Source organism: Periophthalmus magnuspinnatus, chromosome 14, assembly GCF_009829125.3.
Source record: "Periophthalmus magnuspinnatus isolate fPerMag1 chromosome 14, fPerMag1.2.pri, whole genome shotgun sequence".
NCBI classification, from domain to species: Eukaryota; Metazoa; Chordata; class Actinopteri; order Gobiiformes; family Gobiidae; genus Periophthalmus; species Periophthalmus magnuspinnatus.
Window position 1 is genome coordinate 22,147,416 of NC_047139.1, and position 17,386 is coordinate 22,164,801.

General features: G+C 38.1%; 2 protein-coding genes across 2 annotated transcripts in view; one reads left to right on the plus strand and one right to left on the minus strand.

Moving 5' to 3' along the window:
- Positions 1–17,386, minus strand: part of nrip1b (nuclear receptor interacting protein 1b) — a 238,871-nt gene that overhangs the window by 191,845 nt on the left and 29,640 nt on the right. The window lies entirely within an intron of this gene.
- Positions 1,037–16,936, plus strand: LOC117381305 (uncharacterized). The gene is made up of 20 exons (XM_033978244.2): positions 1,037–1,140; positions 2,332–2,576; positions 3,118–3,266; positions 4,062–4,190; positions 4,274–4,435; positions 5,299–5,437; positions 5,554–5,687; positions 6,614–6,773; positions 6,861–6,964; positions 7,100–7,206; positions 8,691–8,930; positions 9,906–10,153; positions 11,202–11,350; positions 11,430–11,555; positions 12,067–12,228; positions 13,231–13,390; positions 14,348–14,484; positions 14,779–14,938; positions 15,018–15,115; positions 15,201–16,936. Exons 1-20 carry the CDS (start codon positions 1,039–1,041, stop codon positions 15,302–15,304), a joined length of 3,015 nt encoding a protein of 1,004 aa, XP_033834135.2. The 5' UTR covers positions 1,037–1,038; the 3' UTR covers positions 15,305–16,936.

Below are 17,386 nucleotides of genomic sequence, written 5' to 3' on the forward strand. Positions count from 1 at the left end.
ACTGTTTCAAACTCTTCAGATCTTTCCACACTGCTGATTATATCATCTCATTTGCTGGAGGGCACATTCTTAAGTGACATTCATCCCTTGACTGGAACAGCTTTGTTTGTTTTGAAGGCCACATATACAAAGTCTATGGAACTGATAAAGCTCATGAGCGTAACCACATTTTGTGTAATATCTGGTGATTAATGCAGAGGGAACCATCAACGTCAGCCTGTGTGTTATAGCACACCTGGATTTGAAGAGCTGCCGGGGAGCAAATGCAAGTTTTATCCATTTTAAAATAAAATAGGAGGAGGGAAATTAGGTGCTAACCAGTATAGCCTATTTTGTATTTAAATACTATCAAAAGAATCAAAAGAATCTGATGTGAAACTGCTGTTTGAAAGCTTTTTCATGTTTTGGGACTGGCCAAGTACAATCAAGTTTTTAATTTGTTGAAATTATGTTAAGACATTTCTAGATAGTCTTTTTCCTTTATAATAATAATGATAAACGTTAGTTCATCAGGTTTTATTCTTACACTCCACCTAAGAATAAATCAAATGATGTGGTTCTAGCGAGCAGCAGAACTTTCTCAAATTTGAAAGGAGTAAAATTCTCAGCTATTAAAGTTATAATTGTTTCTGAAAGAATATATTTAGAACAGTGTCATTGTGCAGCTGGATACGTTCAGTCAAACAATATCAAACCTGCCCTTAGGTTATTAAAATATCAAATTAAGGTCAAAATGGTGCACAGAGCATTATTTTAACCGCATTTTTGGATAATAAAGTCGTCTACTCAAACACATTTCCTTTATCAAATTATGTATTTTTGGGATGTAGGATTTTAGGATATTATTTAATGATATTCTGGATTTTTTCAGTCTGACTAATGACACTGATTGATCTCTAAAAGGAGCTTTTTCCATTTATGGAAGTTGAGCAACAATCCATGTTTGGAAGTTCCTTGACACACCCCCTCTCCTCATCACTGTGTTAGTCTATAAAACTGCTCCGTCTGGCCCGCTACATTTCATTCCTATGAAACACAATGAAGACTTATATCACTGTGTTTGTTCTAGTGACGCTTCAAGTTGCTGTCAACTCGGCTCCTACCCCCGAGATCACGCTCCAAGATGAACATTTTGCAGAGGTATGTTATTTATGTATTTCCAAATCAGTAATAACTGTTAAACTGCATGATCATGGCAAAAATTATAATCTCAATAATTTTGCTGAAGATTATTTCCATACTATCAAATTATGTAGTGATATTACAGACTTAATACGATGAATACTATATTTGTTTTCAATATTTGTGCTGTATTGAGCAAAAAGTGAATATATTATGATGTGAGACAGGCCTCTACTTTGACAATGTTTAAATCCAGACTCAAAACACTTCTGTTTAGCTGTGCATATGACTAAAAGGGTTTTATTTTGCACTTTTCTCTTTTAATTTCTCTTTTAATGTTAATTTTATGATGATATTATGATATTTATGATTATTCATGTTTTGATATGTTTGTACTGTGATTTTAATGTCTTTCCTATTCTATAAAGCACTTTGAATGACTTTGCGTACAAGTTGTGCTATACAAATAAACCTGCCTTGACTTATATTTGTAGGTGCACAATGTAACTTTTCTGGATGGGGGTCTGCTGTGTGCTTATCTATGGATTTGTTATTGCTTTGCCCAGAATGTTCCACACAATGGCATTAAACTTATCTATCTTCCTTTATTCAATTACAAGTGTTTTTGTATCGCTCAAGAATATATTTAAAATTGTGCATTCTTACTGTGAGCGTGGTCCACTCACAGATCTGAATTCATTTGCCGGGCAAGTCCAGACTGATACTGGCCTGTGCTTTTATACAAAGGGATAACAATCTGGTCACTGCTCCATCCGTTGTGCCTCGAGCCAGGCTCGTTATGTGACCAATGAATGAGTTCATTGGTCACATAATGCTTTAAACATAATCTATTTTTCCCACCTCATACTTTAGTGAGTTTAGGGTTTCTCTGATTGATTCTGCAGAAATATGCAATTTTTCAGTCCTCTGTGATCTTTTCTTTCCCCTTTTCTTCCTCATGAGCAGCCATATTTGTTTTGACACAGAGGACCATACTTGTCCTCGACTGGCTGATCCGCGCCCATCTAAACTCAGAGAAATGTAACTGTGACAAGACTTATATCTTTGTAAAATATTCAGCAAGTGTGTGTTCTGGTTCGCAGGCAAACGTTTAATGCCATACTGCAGAAAATTCAAAGCAAAACAATCACATTTCCAGGGAGACTACATAATGACTTACATAATGATCCTTAAACATTTATATTTCAGGACTACTTGAAACGGTTCTACAATTTGACTGAGGAGCCGGGTGTAGCTCAGCGGGGCTTTAATCCCATCACTAAAAAGCTGAGTGAGATGCAGCGCTTCTTTGGGCTCCGCATCACTGGGACCCTGGACAACGAGACTGTGGCCCTGATGAAGAAGCCGCGCTGTGGGGTGCCAGATGGACACATCGCTCAATACTCCACCTTCGGAGGGGATCTGAAATGGAAGAAGAACAGCCTTGCCTACAGGTATGGGTCTGATGAGGATGTGGGGAATATCAAAATGTTAAAATGTACTGTGTTACACATTCTGTACTAGTGGTTCAGTTCAATATCATGAGGGTAACTGGTGCTGGGGCTGTGTTCACACTAGTCCTGGTTTGGTCCTGGTTAGTTCCCAGTTTAGTCTGGGTGCATTGGCTTGGTCCTGTTCTAGTTCTGCAGTAGTGTCAGACAACATTTTGAACTAATTAATCAATTTTCTTTTTTCTTTTATAAGAAAATATAATGGCTTTGTTGGGTGTTGTATTAAACCATAACAAAGACAAGTTGTTTTGTTGATTGCGATTAACCATTGATCTAATCGTTGTTTATAATGAACAAATGTAAAGTTTTGATCAAAAATGATACAGGAATTAATCAAAATAAGTTAAGCTAAGTAAGCTAATGATGAGAAAACACCAGTGTAACATGGTTAAAGCTTATACACATAAATGTGAGATCAGATGCCCCCTTTAACAAATAAAAATAACTTACAATATAATATATTATATTATATGGTTTGTGACAGGATTGAGAACTACACTCCCGACATGTCCAGATCAGAGGTGGACTCTTCCATTGAAAAAGCTCTACAAGTCTGGGCCAAAGTCACTCCCCTGAGGTTCACCCGGCTCTACAGTGGAACTGCAGACATCATGATCTCATTTGGACGCTACTGTAAGCACCAGGACTGTAGGCCTTTAGGCCTTTACAGCTTTAGTCCACTCATTGATTGATGGTGTCTTAGTGAACCAAATTTTTACTATTCAACTGATTATTTTATTGGGATAAAATTGATCACAACAGGAAACAAAACTTTGGAGTTAGTTTGAGATTTGGGAATGAATTGTTTAATCTACAGAGACTACAGTTTCAGTGAGCACTTCTTATTCATGCATCATATACCAGCAAACACCATGCTATAAGCTATAAGTTTCAACTTTCCTATCTATAATTTATGGAGACCTGTGTGTGGGAGGTTTTGCTGTCACAATGCGTAAGTCCATCAGTGAATACACAGAGCGTGTCTTTAGACAATGAAGAGGTTCCTTGGTTGACTCAGTATCAGTGAGCACTTCTTACTCATGCACCATATGCCAAACAAACATATTATATGTTGAGTTTGAACTTGCCTATATCATGCCTCTGTGTGGGGACGAGGCTGCATAGCTGAGTGACATTCATCCTTAAATCTTGATGATTGTTGAAGGTGATTGTTGTTAGGGCTGTTGCATAATATTTCATCCCAGGTGATAAACACGTCATGCAAACATACCAGGAGCATGTCATGTGTTTTCATGATAGATATGATCCAGGGGTGCCAGCTGCCAGATCAGGTAAGCCAATGCCCAGGTGGGAGGAGAGAGAAACACAGAAGGGAGGGGAAAAATACAGGGAAAACAGTAGCAGATAGGACCCTGACAGTTGCTGAATCAGATGTAAATCAGATTCGACTATTACTTTTGTCCACAGCCCATGGAGACTACTACCCCTTCGACGGCCCTGATGGCACACTGGCCCATGCTTTTGCCCCTTCTTCTGGTATCGGAGGAGATGCACATTTTGACGATGATGAAAACTTTACTACTCGGTCAAATTCTGGTCAGTTTTCTATTGTATTAATTTTCCATCTCTACTTAGATATATAAAATAAAACTTGCATGTTTTAATCCATCTTGTTCCAGGCTATGTGCTGTTTATGGTGGCTGCCCATGAGTTTGGTCACTCTTTGGGCCTGTCCCACTCTGACGACCCAGGCGCTCTCATGTACCCCACCTACTCCTACAGAGACCCAGACACCTTTGTTCTGCCCCAGGATGACGTCAAAGGCATCCAGTCTCTCTATGGTACTGACTTAGCCCATAGTCCAAATATTCTGTGTAATATGTCGAAACAATATGGAGTAAAGCTGAAGAAAAAAAAATGACTATCTGTCTGTCTGTCTATCTATCTATCTATCTATCTATCTATCTATCTATCTATCTATCTATCTATCTATCTATCTATCTATCTATCTATCTATCTATCTATCTATCTATCTATCTATCTATCTATCTATCTATCTATCTATCTATCTATCTATCTATCTATCTATCTATCTATCTATCTATCTATCTATCTATCTATCTATCTATCTATCTGTCTGTCTGTCTGTCTGTCTGTCTGTCTGTCTGTCTGTCTGTCTGTCTGTCTGTCTGTCTGTCTGTCTATCTATTTATCTATCCATCCATCATCCATCCATCATCTTTCTATCAATGTGTTTATCTATCCATCCATCCATCCATCATCTTTCTATCAATCTATCTATCTATCATCCATCCATCCATCTATCCATCCATCTATCCATCATCTATCCATCCATCTATCTATTGTTCCTATCTTTGCATTAATATACTCCTAGCCTCAGAATAACTGCCAAGTGATCTTTTGGAGGAAGTGTCTGGGGTGTGGGAAGCCTGGTAGTCCTTTAGACTTAGCCCCATAGTCTGCTGCCTCTGCGACCCTGCCCCGAATAAGAGGAAGAAAATGGATGGATGGAGTTTTCAGTCCCATTCTACTGCTGCATCTTTAGGTGTCATTGGGTCCAGCCTCAGCCAATCAAAAAAAAAATATTATTCTTATTTTTGATAAGACAAAATGAAATAAAATGAAGGAAAATCATGTTTTTCATCACACAGCCCTACTGTTTACACTGTTTTCTGTGATATAGGTCCAAACACTGAGACTTATCCCGGGACAGCTGAGCGTGTGCCTCCTCCTCCTCCCAGCACGCCCGATGCATGTGACTCCACCATGGTTTTGGACGCAGTCACAACTCTGAGAGGAGAAATGTTGTTCTTCAAAGACAGGTATAAATAAAGTATAAAAAATAAAGTCGTTTTTGGCTCCTAATTTGGCTTCAAGATTCATCGCAATCAAATCGAAATCGCAAGTTCCTGATGTGTTTTTATTTGTTTTCTTTCAGCTTTGTGTGGCGTAAAAGCCCTCACAGCAACACACAGCGACAGAGCCTCATCACCAACATGTGGCCCAGTGCTCCCTCTAGTGTGGACGCTGCGTATGAAAGCAGACTGTACGACCGGGTCTACTTCTTCAAAGGTGCGAAACTAATATTGACATTTACAGCAGATGCCCTTCCAATAATCCACAAGAAGCACAAATAACTACTCAACTTCAAGTTCTTTAGCTAAAAAAAATGGAGACATTACTGGAACTATGAACAAGTGTAGGACTATACAGCGACACATGAAGGAAAAAGTGATAGTGATATGCAGGGATATTGGTTAAAGGGATATTGTATGGTTTATACTATTCAATTTATATGATTTTTGCCTTAGTATTTCATAATTCATGTTGTTTTTTATGCAATGGAATACAGCCAGTAGAAATATGTTAGCCAAACAATATAGGGCAAAGGGGACATGTGATTTATAGTACTCAATTTATACCCTTTTTTGAGTATTTCATAAGTATTTCAAGTTTTGTTTAAATATAATGAAATACAGCCAATGGGAAATATATTAACCATACTGTACTTTTTTTTTTTCTTTTTTTTTTTAACATCTTTTGAATACTTGGTTTATGTGCCTGATTCCCCTTATTGGAAAATAGAACCAAGTGAATAGTGTTGATATGTTAGCAGCATGAGTACTTTAAACACACTACTTTTCACATTTCACTACTCATCCAAGATGCTTCTTCAGTTCTGGTTAGATATACTGGTGGACGCTGCCTTATATCTGTCTGAAATGAAGCGAAACGTCTTCACTCCTACAACTTTTTGTCCACTCGACAGATTTGAAATTTTCTTTTACTTTGCATCACACCTGGACGACTGAGGGATTGAACAAATATCTTAAAATAGTTGCACTCCTATACAAGAAAACATGATTTTTTACATAAAATTATAGATGTTTAACTTAAGTATTATGTACAAAATATTATCACTTTGCTTGTCCAAGTTTTTTGATACACCATCAAACCAGCAGATGGCGTCCATTTACTGTACGATCTTGCGTGCTCAGGTCGTTGCGTGTGGGCCTTCACTGGCTACACCCCGGTCCCTGGCTACCCGAAGAGACTGAGCAAATTGGGTTTGCCCAGATGGGTGAGGAGGATAGATGCTGCGCTTTTTGACATGGAGAGCAAAAAGACGCTGTTCTTCGTCGGTGATTACTATTTGAGGTAGGGGCCACACACTAATACTATTGTTGATACTGTTTTCATGCTTTGAAATATTCACAGAACTCATTTATGTCTCTTTGTTTTTAGTTACGATGAAAGCAAACAGAAAGTTGACAGTGGTTTTCCTAAAAGAGTGGAAGAATCATTCCCAGGTGTGACCGACAAAGTGACAGCGGCGTTCCAGTACAGAGGTATATGTTCACAAATGTGCAGAGATGGGAGCAATACTTTAAAAATGTATTTAAAGGGCCCATATTACGCTATTTTCTGATTATTACAGGCTGAATAACAGTGAGAGTTTGATGCTAACACTGTTCATGTTGCAGGTTTCACATATATCTACAGCGGGCCCTACATGCTTGAATACAGCCTGAGATCTGGCCGACTGTTCCGGGTGCTCAGAAACGGCTACTTCCTGCGCTGTATCCAACCTTAGACTGCGAATGTAGAGACAAAAGGTGCACTATGTAACTTTTCTGGTGGCAATAAACTAATATATTTAGCACCTAGCTTCAAAAACATGCATTCTTACTGTGAGCAGGGTGACCTTTCCATAGATCTGACCTGTAACTTGGCTTACTGGCATCACCTGCTTGTCTCTGTGGGGAAAGATCAGTTTATAATGCTTTACTGTGAAATATTTTTGAGAAAGCAAATGGAGACAAGCAGGTGGTGGACCCTAAAGCACCTTTAGATATGATTATTTTTTATATTTTATTTTTTATACTTATTTTTGACATAATATTTACTGTGGCACTGCCAGTCAGTGGTCTGTTTATATAAATATTTGAATGTATCTTTGTGATGAAATATTCAATAGTTGTTTTCAGTGGTGGAAGAAGTACTCTATTTTGTTACTTAACTTAGCCTTAAGTTAGCCTTAACAAAGCATGAAGAAAGTCTTAATTAACTAATGGTTTATTAAGAAGGATATAGGCTTACTTACTACTTAATGAAGGGCTTATAGTTAGAAATTTAGACTTAGAATATTATTTAAAGTGTTTTTATATGCTATTCTTGCATGGCTGAGTAATCTTGCTATTACAATCCCACGCCTCTTGTACAAGGCTCCACCCACAATCCTGTATAACCAGGAAGCTCTCTGCAGCACTCCTGCCCATTTTCATAAACAAACTAAAGCAGGATACAAAACAATACACTACAACTTCACAAACCTGGTGCGATTTGCAGTAGTTTCATTAGCAGGATGCACGCTGATTGTGTTGTGATAGTGCTCTGAAGGGGGAGTGAGCAAGAGGAAGGAGGCCTAAGAGTGTCAAAAACTGAAACTAATTAAACACTTTAATGCAATGTTTTATACAAATATCATATTAATATCCCACAGAAGTGTAATACCCCCTCTTTAATACCACATAGAAGTGTAATACCCCCTCTTTAATACCACATAGAAGTGTAATACCCCCTCTTTAATACCACATAGAAGTGTAATACCCCCTCTTTAATACCACATAGAAGTGTAATACCCCCTCTTTAAAGGGCCTATATAAAGATATTTTTGAGGAGGTAACAACATTATAAGATGACTTTAATCTCACAGTAGACAGTTTGTGTAATATAAGACCTTTATATAGTTACTATAGTTCTTCTGAATCCTTCTTAATAAACAGTTTGTTATTATGTATTAAGTCTTTCTTCATGGTTTCTTAAGAGATAACTAAGTGTAATTGTTTTACAGTTTTACTGTGTTTTTTACTGTGTCACTCAAAAAAGGAATGTAATGAGATAAAGCGATGTGAAATAAACTTTAAACTTTAAGTACTTTATTATTACTTTTGTGTACTGTGTGTTTTTCCTCTAGCTTGTTCAGGATTTTGCTGATGTGGTTCCTTGACCCATTCTAATTTCCTGTCAGCCCTTATCAGACCATATCCCTCCGTGCAGACTGCTTTCAAATAGACCTGCCCAGACACTTGTCGGAATGTTTTTCTTGCACAATCACTTCTTCATTTTTCTGCTCACATTGGATTTTCTGTCTGGGGTGAAAATAGGACACTGCTGCTGCACGGTGTTGAGCGGGATCCTAACGAGACCATGGAGGTAGTTTGTTTAAAATTATCACTTTTGATGTTGGTGATGGCATTTTGCAGCGCTGTCCCCACTGAGTCGCTTCAAGAGGAGGATATCTCAAAAGCACAGGTAAAGTGAAGAATCAGAGAAAAATAAATGCTCTTCTTTAAAGCTGCACTGTGGAATTTTTCTAATGGAGGTCACTTGCTTGTTGGCTACTGCTTCGCCTAGATTATTCCACAGTATTACATGAAATATCTTTTCATGGACATAAGCAGGTGACAACACCACGCCAAATTACAGGTCATATCTGTGGAGAGGCGATCCCTCATAGTCAGAATTCATGGTATTTTTAAGTAGTAAAACATCTAGAAATAAAAATGAATGAATGAAAGATAGTTATTTTACTGTCCATGCAGGGAAATTTGTTTTCACAGCTGCACAAAAAGAATGCACCAGACACACCACAGAGAGAACAGAATACAAGAAACAAAAACATAATCTGAATAGAACAGGAGGACACACTTTACTGTTTGTTCAGTGTGTTGAGCCTGTGGGGATCAGACTGAGACTTTTTAAGGTCTGATCTTTTAGTGATAAGTTAGTAATAGATAAGTTTAATGCATACATTTCAGGAATCGCAATAATATATCCATGGAGACATCAAGTGACTGACACTCCACCTGAAAAGTTACATAATAAACCTTAAAGGTCCAATATTATGCAAAATTGACTCATGTGAGTTTTAGGTCATGTTAGAATGTTGTCACCTCAGCAAAAACAATGTTTCATTTATATGGAGCCCTGCAAGAGATCTGGGGAGGAATTAAGCTCTGTGCAGCAACTGCGCAGCCAGCTCTTGTGTCATTCCATTAGCACAGGAGCTGACCAACCCATACTCGGCACCAGAGAACTCAGCCTAAATATGTAGGGTTTGTGCATTAAACATGTGGGAATAAAACAAAACCCAAAAAGCCAGGTATGTTTGTGATGAGGAAACAACATTATAACATAAATCAGAAAATAGTGTACTATGAGCCCTTTAAAGCAATTTATGTCCAACAACATGTACATGCTATTCTAAAGTCCTGTGCACTTGTCTAGGACTACCTCTCTTCATTCTACTCGGATGTGGGGGTGAGCGCTCCGGGCAGTGTCAGCCGAAGCTCGTTGGACTCTTTCGAGGACAGCCTGAGGAAAATGCAAGAATTTTTTGGGATAACAGTCACAGGACAGCTAGACTCCACCACCCTGGATATAATGACCCGCCCTCGCTGTGGAGTCAGTGATGTGGCCAGATATGGGTACTTCGACGGTCAGCCCAAGTGGGACAAGAAGGAGATCACATATAGGTAACATAACGTACAATATATCAATATCAAATCGAATTTGCTATTTGAGTTGGCGAAATTATTCATTATTATTGAGGTAATAGAATGCCAACTGAAAACAATAACCATGTCTTTAGAAATAAATGGCAACTCTGTAGTTTTAGACCTCTACAAACATGTTCTGAGATGCATGGGAATATCATTTTAGTTTAGCAGGTCATATTTTTGAACATTAATTGTAGTCACAATTGCAACACTTCACAATGACATATAGTCCTCAAAAATTGTAGCCTTAACATATGAGGTGCCTTCACACTTTTTAGTCTTGATGATTTTAGTTTAGTTTTTAGTTTACTTGTTATCTAGTCTAGGTTTAGTTTCAGGCATAGTTCTAGTTTTGTTGTGGTGAATATGTAACTATGAACACCTGAACCTGTTTTCTGAAGCTGGAAATGACGGCAGGGTTCCTCACAATTCAATTCATTACATGGTACATGACTCATTGTACGATAATATCACAATTTTCTGCTGTCTGCTGTTCATCTCCATCTCAAAGCCACTAGCCACTAACCTTTGCAGAGGTACAGATCTTAGCCAAAGAAGAGACATGGTTTGAGAGGGAAGTTAAAGGAAAGACAATCCTTCCTTGAACAGGCATGGGGGCCTTAGACATCATGTATCCCCCAGCTATAACTCCATCCTCAGACCCAAAACAAAGAAAACAATAGAGCTAGCCAGATGCTAATAGGTGCAAAATCATTCATTAGAGGCTGGAATAAATGTGCTAAGTATGTCTCAGGCACAGTACACACTTAGTATAGCTCAATAGACCTAGCCTGCAAACAGAAACTGTAAACAATAGGTATTTTTAGTTTCAGGGTAGTTAGCTCCTCCCTTTAGACAGATATAAGGCAGTGTCCACCAGTAATCTGACTAGAACTAAAGAAAATAAGGTGTGCGTGAGTGACAGGTGGCTGGAGATGATGGTGTTACCCCAGGGCAGCTACATAAAAACCAAAGTTTACTATTACACTGTGAAAAACATGTTATGAAAGAGCTTTCTCCTTAGGGTGACTGACTACACAGCGGACATGAGCCAGGAGGAGGTGGACAGGGCTCTGGTCAAAGCTCTGAAGCTCTACAGTGATGTGACTCCTCTGCAGTTCAGACAGATCCGCTCAGGAACAGCAGACATCATGGTCATGTTCAAGGCCAAATGTAATGAATGACTCCTGTGAATGTATATTTAAAGTTCACTTATATTACCTGCTTCACTGCTTCGCTTCTTTCACACCAGCACATGGAGACTTCTTCCCCTTTGACGGGCCCAATGGGACGCTGGCTCATGCTTTCTCTCCGGGGGAAGGCCATGGAGGCGACACTCATTTTGATGCAGATGAATCCTGGACTTTGACTTCTTCAGGTTCTGCTGTTTAATCTTTTTAACCAGAAATTCTCTAGAGATAAAAATTTGTGGGAGACTTGGGCAGGAGGCACCATGGCAGACATAGTAAAACAGACTAAGATGAACTCAGTAGTTTTCAATTCAAGTTTAGTTATATAGCACATGTGAAACAACTTCAACTGACCACAGCGCTTCACATACAAGTCAACAAAAAACAACTATATACAGTAGACAACACGGTACATAGGAAAAGAACAATAACACACCAAGATATTCTGTGTAGCTAGTATTAAATGCCAGGGAGAAGAGGGAGGTTTTCAGTCTAGTCTTAAACTGTGATAAAGACTAAGAGGATCTGACAGGCAGAGGGCGCTGTTCCATAGTTTGAACACTGTCACAGAAAAGCCTTTATCACCTCTGGTCTTGAGCCTGACTTTGGGCACAGCCACAATAACGATAACATCTGCATACTTGAGTTAAACTTGCTGTGTTGCTGTGTACATGTTGGAACAATAATCTCTGACTGCAGGAGCCAACCTGTTTTTGGTGGCAGCTCATGAGTTTGGCCATGCTTTGGGTCTAGCTCACTCCCAGGTTCAGTCAGCACTAATGTTTCCCACGTATCAGTATGTGAACACTGAGGGCTTCACTCTACCAGAGGACGACAGACAAGGCATACAGCTTCTCTATGGTGAGTGGGGCATAAGAGGCACATGTATTTTTCTCTCATATTGATCCATCTAAATTTTTTCATGAACATAAACAGGACAGACTTATAATCAGTGTCATTTAACACAAAAAAGTCAAATTTCCTCATCCAAAATCTGAACTCAGAGGACTGGCTCTAAACATCTATATTAAAATAACCCAAACTTATAAGTGATGTTCAGTCATAAATTAATCTTATTTTTAGTTCAAATTAGATACTGTATTTTCCAGAGTATAAGTCACACCAGCCAAAAAATGCATAACAATGAAGAAAAAAACATATTTCACATATAAATCGCATCTGAGTGTAAGTTGTAACCCCAGCCACACTATGAAAAAAGTATGACACATAGTGTGGACAAAATAGTAACTGCCCAGACTTAAAACAGATCTACTGTGATTGTGTATGTTATATAGTTATAGTTTATGACACCTGTGGAGCATTATGTCATAATTTGCACATTTTAAATCACAATATTCACCTAAAATGACTTAATAAGAAAAACAAGTTTGCTGACTTCCATGTTAGATTACCACAAAACCAGTGCCCAATGGGAGCTGACGTCGCTGTAAACATCATCACAACAAACAGCCGTGGAGTTGCACATCATACTAGAAGGCAATGGATTTTTTTTTCATTTGTACCAAAATGACTAAGCAATGCCAAATCTTCTTATATCATCAATTAAGTAAATTTAATTGAAGAACGAAGTACGTACAGAACAGTGGATGTATTCCAGTGGTGATGAAAACAAGGGTTTGATCAGTATTATGGTGCCTTTAAAATAAGTGATTAAAGATTGTTCAAACGTGCACAAATCACTCCAGAAACAACTTCGAGAGGGTAAATGAGAAAGAAACAACTATAACAGAGGTAAACGCTTTAATGATGAGTACCAATCAATATGAGCATCAAATTTATAAATACATTCAGATCTACTATTGTACTGTAGTGTGTACATTACTGTCACATATCTGTTTTGAGGTATCAGAGGAACCTCCCCTGAACCAACATTAAATCCTGGCCTGAATCCCGAGCCTGCGCCCAGTCCCACACCAGAGCCTGCTCCAGACAGGTGTAGCCCGGACCTGGTTTTGGATGCAGCTACAACCATCCACAATACTCTGTACTTCTTTAAAGACAAGTAAGATCACACTGTATAAAAAATGTACCATAAAGTGCATATGAAAGCTTAGCTAACATGATTATATTTAACGTATGACGGATTTTTTAAATTTTTTTATTTTATAGTTTATCTTCTTGATTGGACATGAGCTGTAGATGTGACAGGCATAAAGCTAATTCCATAACTGTTTCCTTGCAACCATAATGTTAATCATAGACTGTATATATAAATGCACATATCTAACCTGCTAGCCACTGTGTTCCAAATAGGAAGTGAGCATGGGTGGGCTTCCAAACTCTACAGAAAAACTGTCACCCCCACTCACTCACTGTAACTACCACTGTCAGACTCATCATTTTGGTCTTAAAATGTTCATATTAACGCACTCTACATGACCCTTGTTTTTTTTGTTTGTTTTTTTTATGTCAGTATTGTGTGCGTAAATCAAGATATGAACATTAATAACAGACAAATCAGATGCCTTCTTTCACCGAGGTCGCTCCTGTTTGAGATTTGATTGACAGCATTGCTAAACTCCTGCTATGTAGTGCAGGCAAAAAGGGGCGCAGCCCTGCTCTAGATTGGCTCTTTGGTTGCTATGATACACGCGGTCAGAATTCCAAATATGCAAATGCTATGGGTGAGATCCCACTCCCTTAGTCCATGTCTTTATACAGTCTATGATGTAAACAAAACTTATATAAATTGCGTAGTAGTTATGATTGCACTAATAAAAATAACAGACACTTTTATTATGTTAAATTAATGTTTAAATTGTCAGAAAATTGGACTTCCTGTATTTTTTTTTACACCTCTTCTTCTCAGCGTTTTTTCTACAAACTGTCACTTGACTGATGTAAAACTATGATAAATATTTACCACAGGCACTATCCCATCAAACCAAGTCATAATTAGTAAAACATGTAAGTGAAACTGTAAGTGAACCACTGTTCAATGCTCAAATGCTTGTCACAGCTATTACTGGCGAAGGAGGTCATTCTGGGATGGCATCAGGACGAGGAAAATCCAAAGTCTCTGGCCGGAAATTAGCAAAGTTGATGCTGTTTACGAGCTCAGTGGTGGTAGACAAAGCACCGTGATTATCTTTGAAGGTAAAAGTTCCATAATATTTAAAGGTTCTGTACCTGATTTTTACCGTCCTAAAAATATGAATAACAGTAATAGTTCATTTTAAACAGTTTGCGGTGGTCCAAAGTTATTCCTCACTTACTTTATGCATTCCGAGCATTGTATTTATCCACTGTGATGAATTTATAAGCGCTTTTCACAACTTTCAGAGACCAGAGACTAATGCAGATCAAATATATGGATACAAATTTGGTACAGGGCCTTTAATGTTTACTATATACAGCATTTCTTCATATAAGTGCCATTTTTTATTACAGGCAAGATGTACTGGAAAATCATAAGAAACACTGTGCAGCCTGGATACCCCAAACCCCTTAGGAACCTCGGTCTGCCTGTACATGTCAGGAAAGTGGACGCTGCTGTTTATTTGAGCTTCTCCAGCAAAACTCTCTTTTTTGTAAACAATATGTACTGGAGGCAAGTGATCAGTCTGTCAAATATTGCAATTTTTGAAGAATATAAAATTTGATTGACATTTTTATTCTTATTTCTCCAGCTATAACCACCGCAGGGACAGAATGGATCACGGCTATCCAAAATACATTTACAGAGAGTTTGATGTGTCCAAGGTTGATGCGGCGTTCGAATACAGAGGTGCTTCATGTTGATACTTATACTGGTAGTGTAATAGTACTGTTGTGTGTATCCTGTGGTGTGTAATAACGTGTGTGTGATTTAGGACGCTTGTATCTGTCATCTGGAGCCATGCAGAACGAGTATGACTACAAAAGAGGAAGATTAGTTCGCTCTTTTTTAAACAACCAGTGGATGAACTGCAGTTAAAAGACACATACAGTTATGGAAAAATACTATATCTTGATGAATAATAATCTGTTTGTGAATCCTGGTGAGTTATGAAATACAAAAGGGTTTACTCCTCTTTAATTTCCATCACAGGCATGATCAACAAGTGATCCATTTTCGTTAAACTGCGCTACTTACTGTGATTTGGGCTGTCTATATATAATCATGATCACATTGTAAAAATACAAGCTATTCGGGTTTGTTTTTGTTATTAAGACTTGAAATGAAACTCAAAGCACTTGGGACTTTGATTTGGGACTTGACTTTGACTTGGGACTTGGACTTGAGGGCTGTTTTAATGAGAACCAACAAAAAATTCACCAAAGGATGCACAAAGTAACAGAAACCCACACCACAGAAAGGACTTCATAAATGTACCTCACCTCAAAGACCTTTAGAGGAGCCATGTCAAAGGCAAACTGCAAGAGTTTGGACCACACTCATGTCTGGATACATTTAAGAATATTATAGCGAAACCTGAAATTAAAAAGGAAATATTGTACCTATTTGCAGTGGCAGAAGGCAATGAAGTACAAGTAGTAAAGTCTGTGTAGACCCTCAGTCGTCCAGGTCTGATCCATAGCAAACAACGAAGTTAAATCTGTCAACTGGACAAATCTTGTAGGAGTGAAGACGTTTCGCTGCTCATCCAAGAGCAGTGAAATGTCTTCACTCCTACAAGATTTGTCCAGTTGACAGATTTAACTTTGTTGTTTGCTATACAAGTAGTAAAGTACTTAAGCTGAATTTTCAGGTATCTGTACTTAATGTTAATACATTTTACAGTGGATACTTTTTACTTTTACTTCACTACATTTGAGAGCAGGTATCTGTACTTTTTACTCCACTACACTTTTGAACTGGACTGAAAAGTAAAAAGTACTTTTGATTTGAGAGGTTATTTTTACCACGTTTGAGTTCAACCTTTGGCTTCGTGAAAACACAAAAGTCATTAGAAAAATTAAGAAATTTATTCGTATTGCTGCTGCTGTATTGCAGTTTAATAAATTAACACTTTCACATTAACATTAATACTTTTACTTTTTTCTCTTAAAGTACCTTTTTAAGTGTGTACTTATGTACTTAAATAGATTTTTTTCATATGATACTTTTACTTGAGTAAATTTTTACCTCTGTATCTGTACTTTTACTTAGGTACCAAATTTGAGTACTTCATCCACCACTGCCTATTTGTCTGTCCTCAGTGTAGTCTGGAATCTGTAGTTTGGACAGCAGTGTCCATAAAATACATTCAGTTGTTCACAATATTTATATGTAAATATTGTAATAAAGGTTTTTACACACGTATGTCCTCAAACGACACATATGGACCCACACTCAAGAAAAACATACAAATTTGATTGACCTGATGAGGCTTTTTCACACAAAGAAAGACTTAAAATAGATTCAGTTGTTCACACTGGACAAACATTCAAATGTCAACAATGTGGATTAGAAACTTTTGGATTAAGTAGTCTAAGAAGGCATATGATAACTCACTTTGATAAGAAACCATACAGCTGTGAACAATGTGGGAATACATTTAGAACAAATGTAATGCAAATGTCTTCTTCAAACAGAAAAGAAACTAAAGGGGAATAAATATGTAAACAATGTGGATGTAGTTTTTCAAAATCCTCAGGTCTTGAACAACACATGACGAGCCATGTTGAAAGCACCTACAGCTGTGACCAATGTGGACTAAGGTTTTGAACAAATAAGACTGAAGTTAAGCCATTCCAGTGTGATCAGTGTGGTAAGATATTTCCTCATCAACATGCAAACAATGAGAATGAATGTAAAGAGACCATTGTGAAGATTAAAGGTTTAAAAAGTAATGCAAACGAGGAATACAATACAAATATTAAAGCCGCAAGCGGCATCGAACGGCCCTCGCGGGCCGTGCTTCGCACTCGGCCGACCCGGCACTCCCTGTGGGTGGCGCTAACGCGCCACTTGTCCCTTCTTTATTGCGGCTTTGGGCTGCACTTGTCACCAAACAAGTCAAAACACATGTGAAGTGCTGATGCACAAAATGCAAAAACATGGGTTTTCCAGGCA

Bases quoted from the DNA above. Each gene is read 5' to 3' on its own strand.
- LOC117381305 (XM_033978244.2), top strand. From the start codon at position 1,039: ATGAAGACTTATATCACTGTGTTTGTTCTAGTGACGCTTCAAGTTGCT. The intron at 1,141-2,331 runs GTATGTTATTTA...TTTATATTTCAG, and splicing joins AAGATGAACATTTTGCAGAG to GACTACTTGAAACGGTTCTA. The intron at 7,207-8,690 runs TAGACTGCGAAT...GCTTTCAAATAG, and splicing joins TCCTGCGCTGTATCCAACCT to ACCTGCCCAGACACTTGTCG.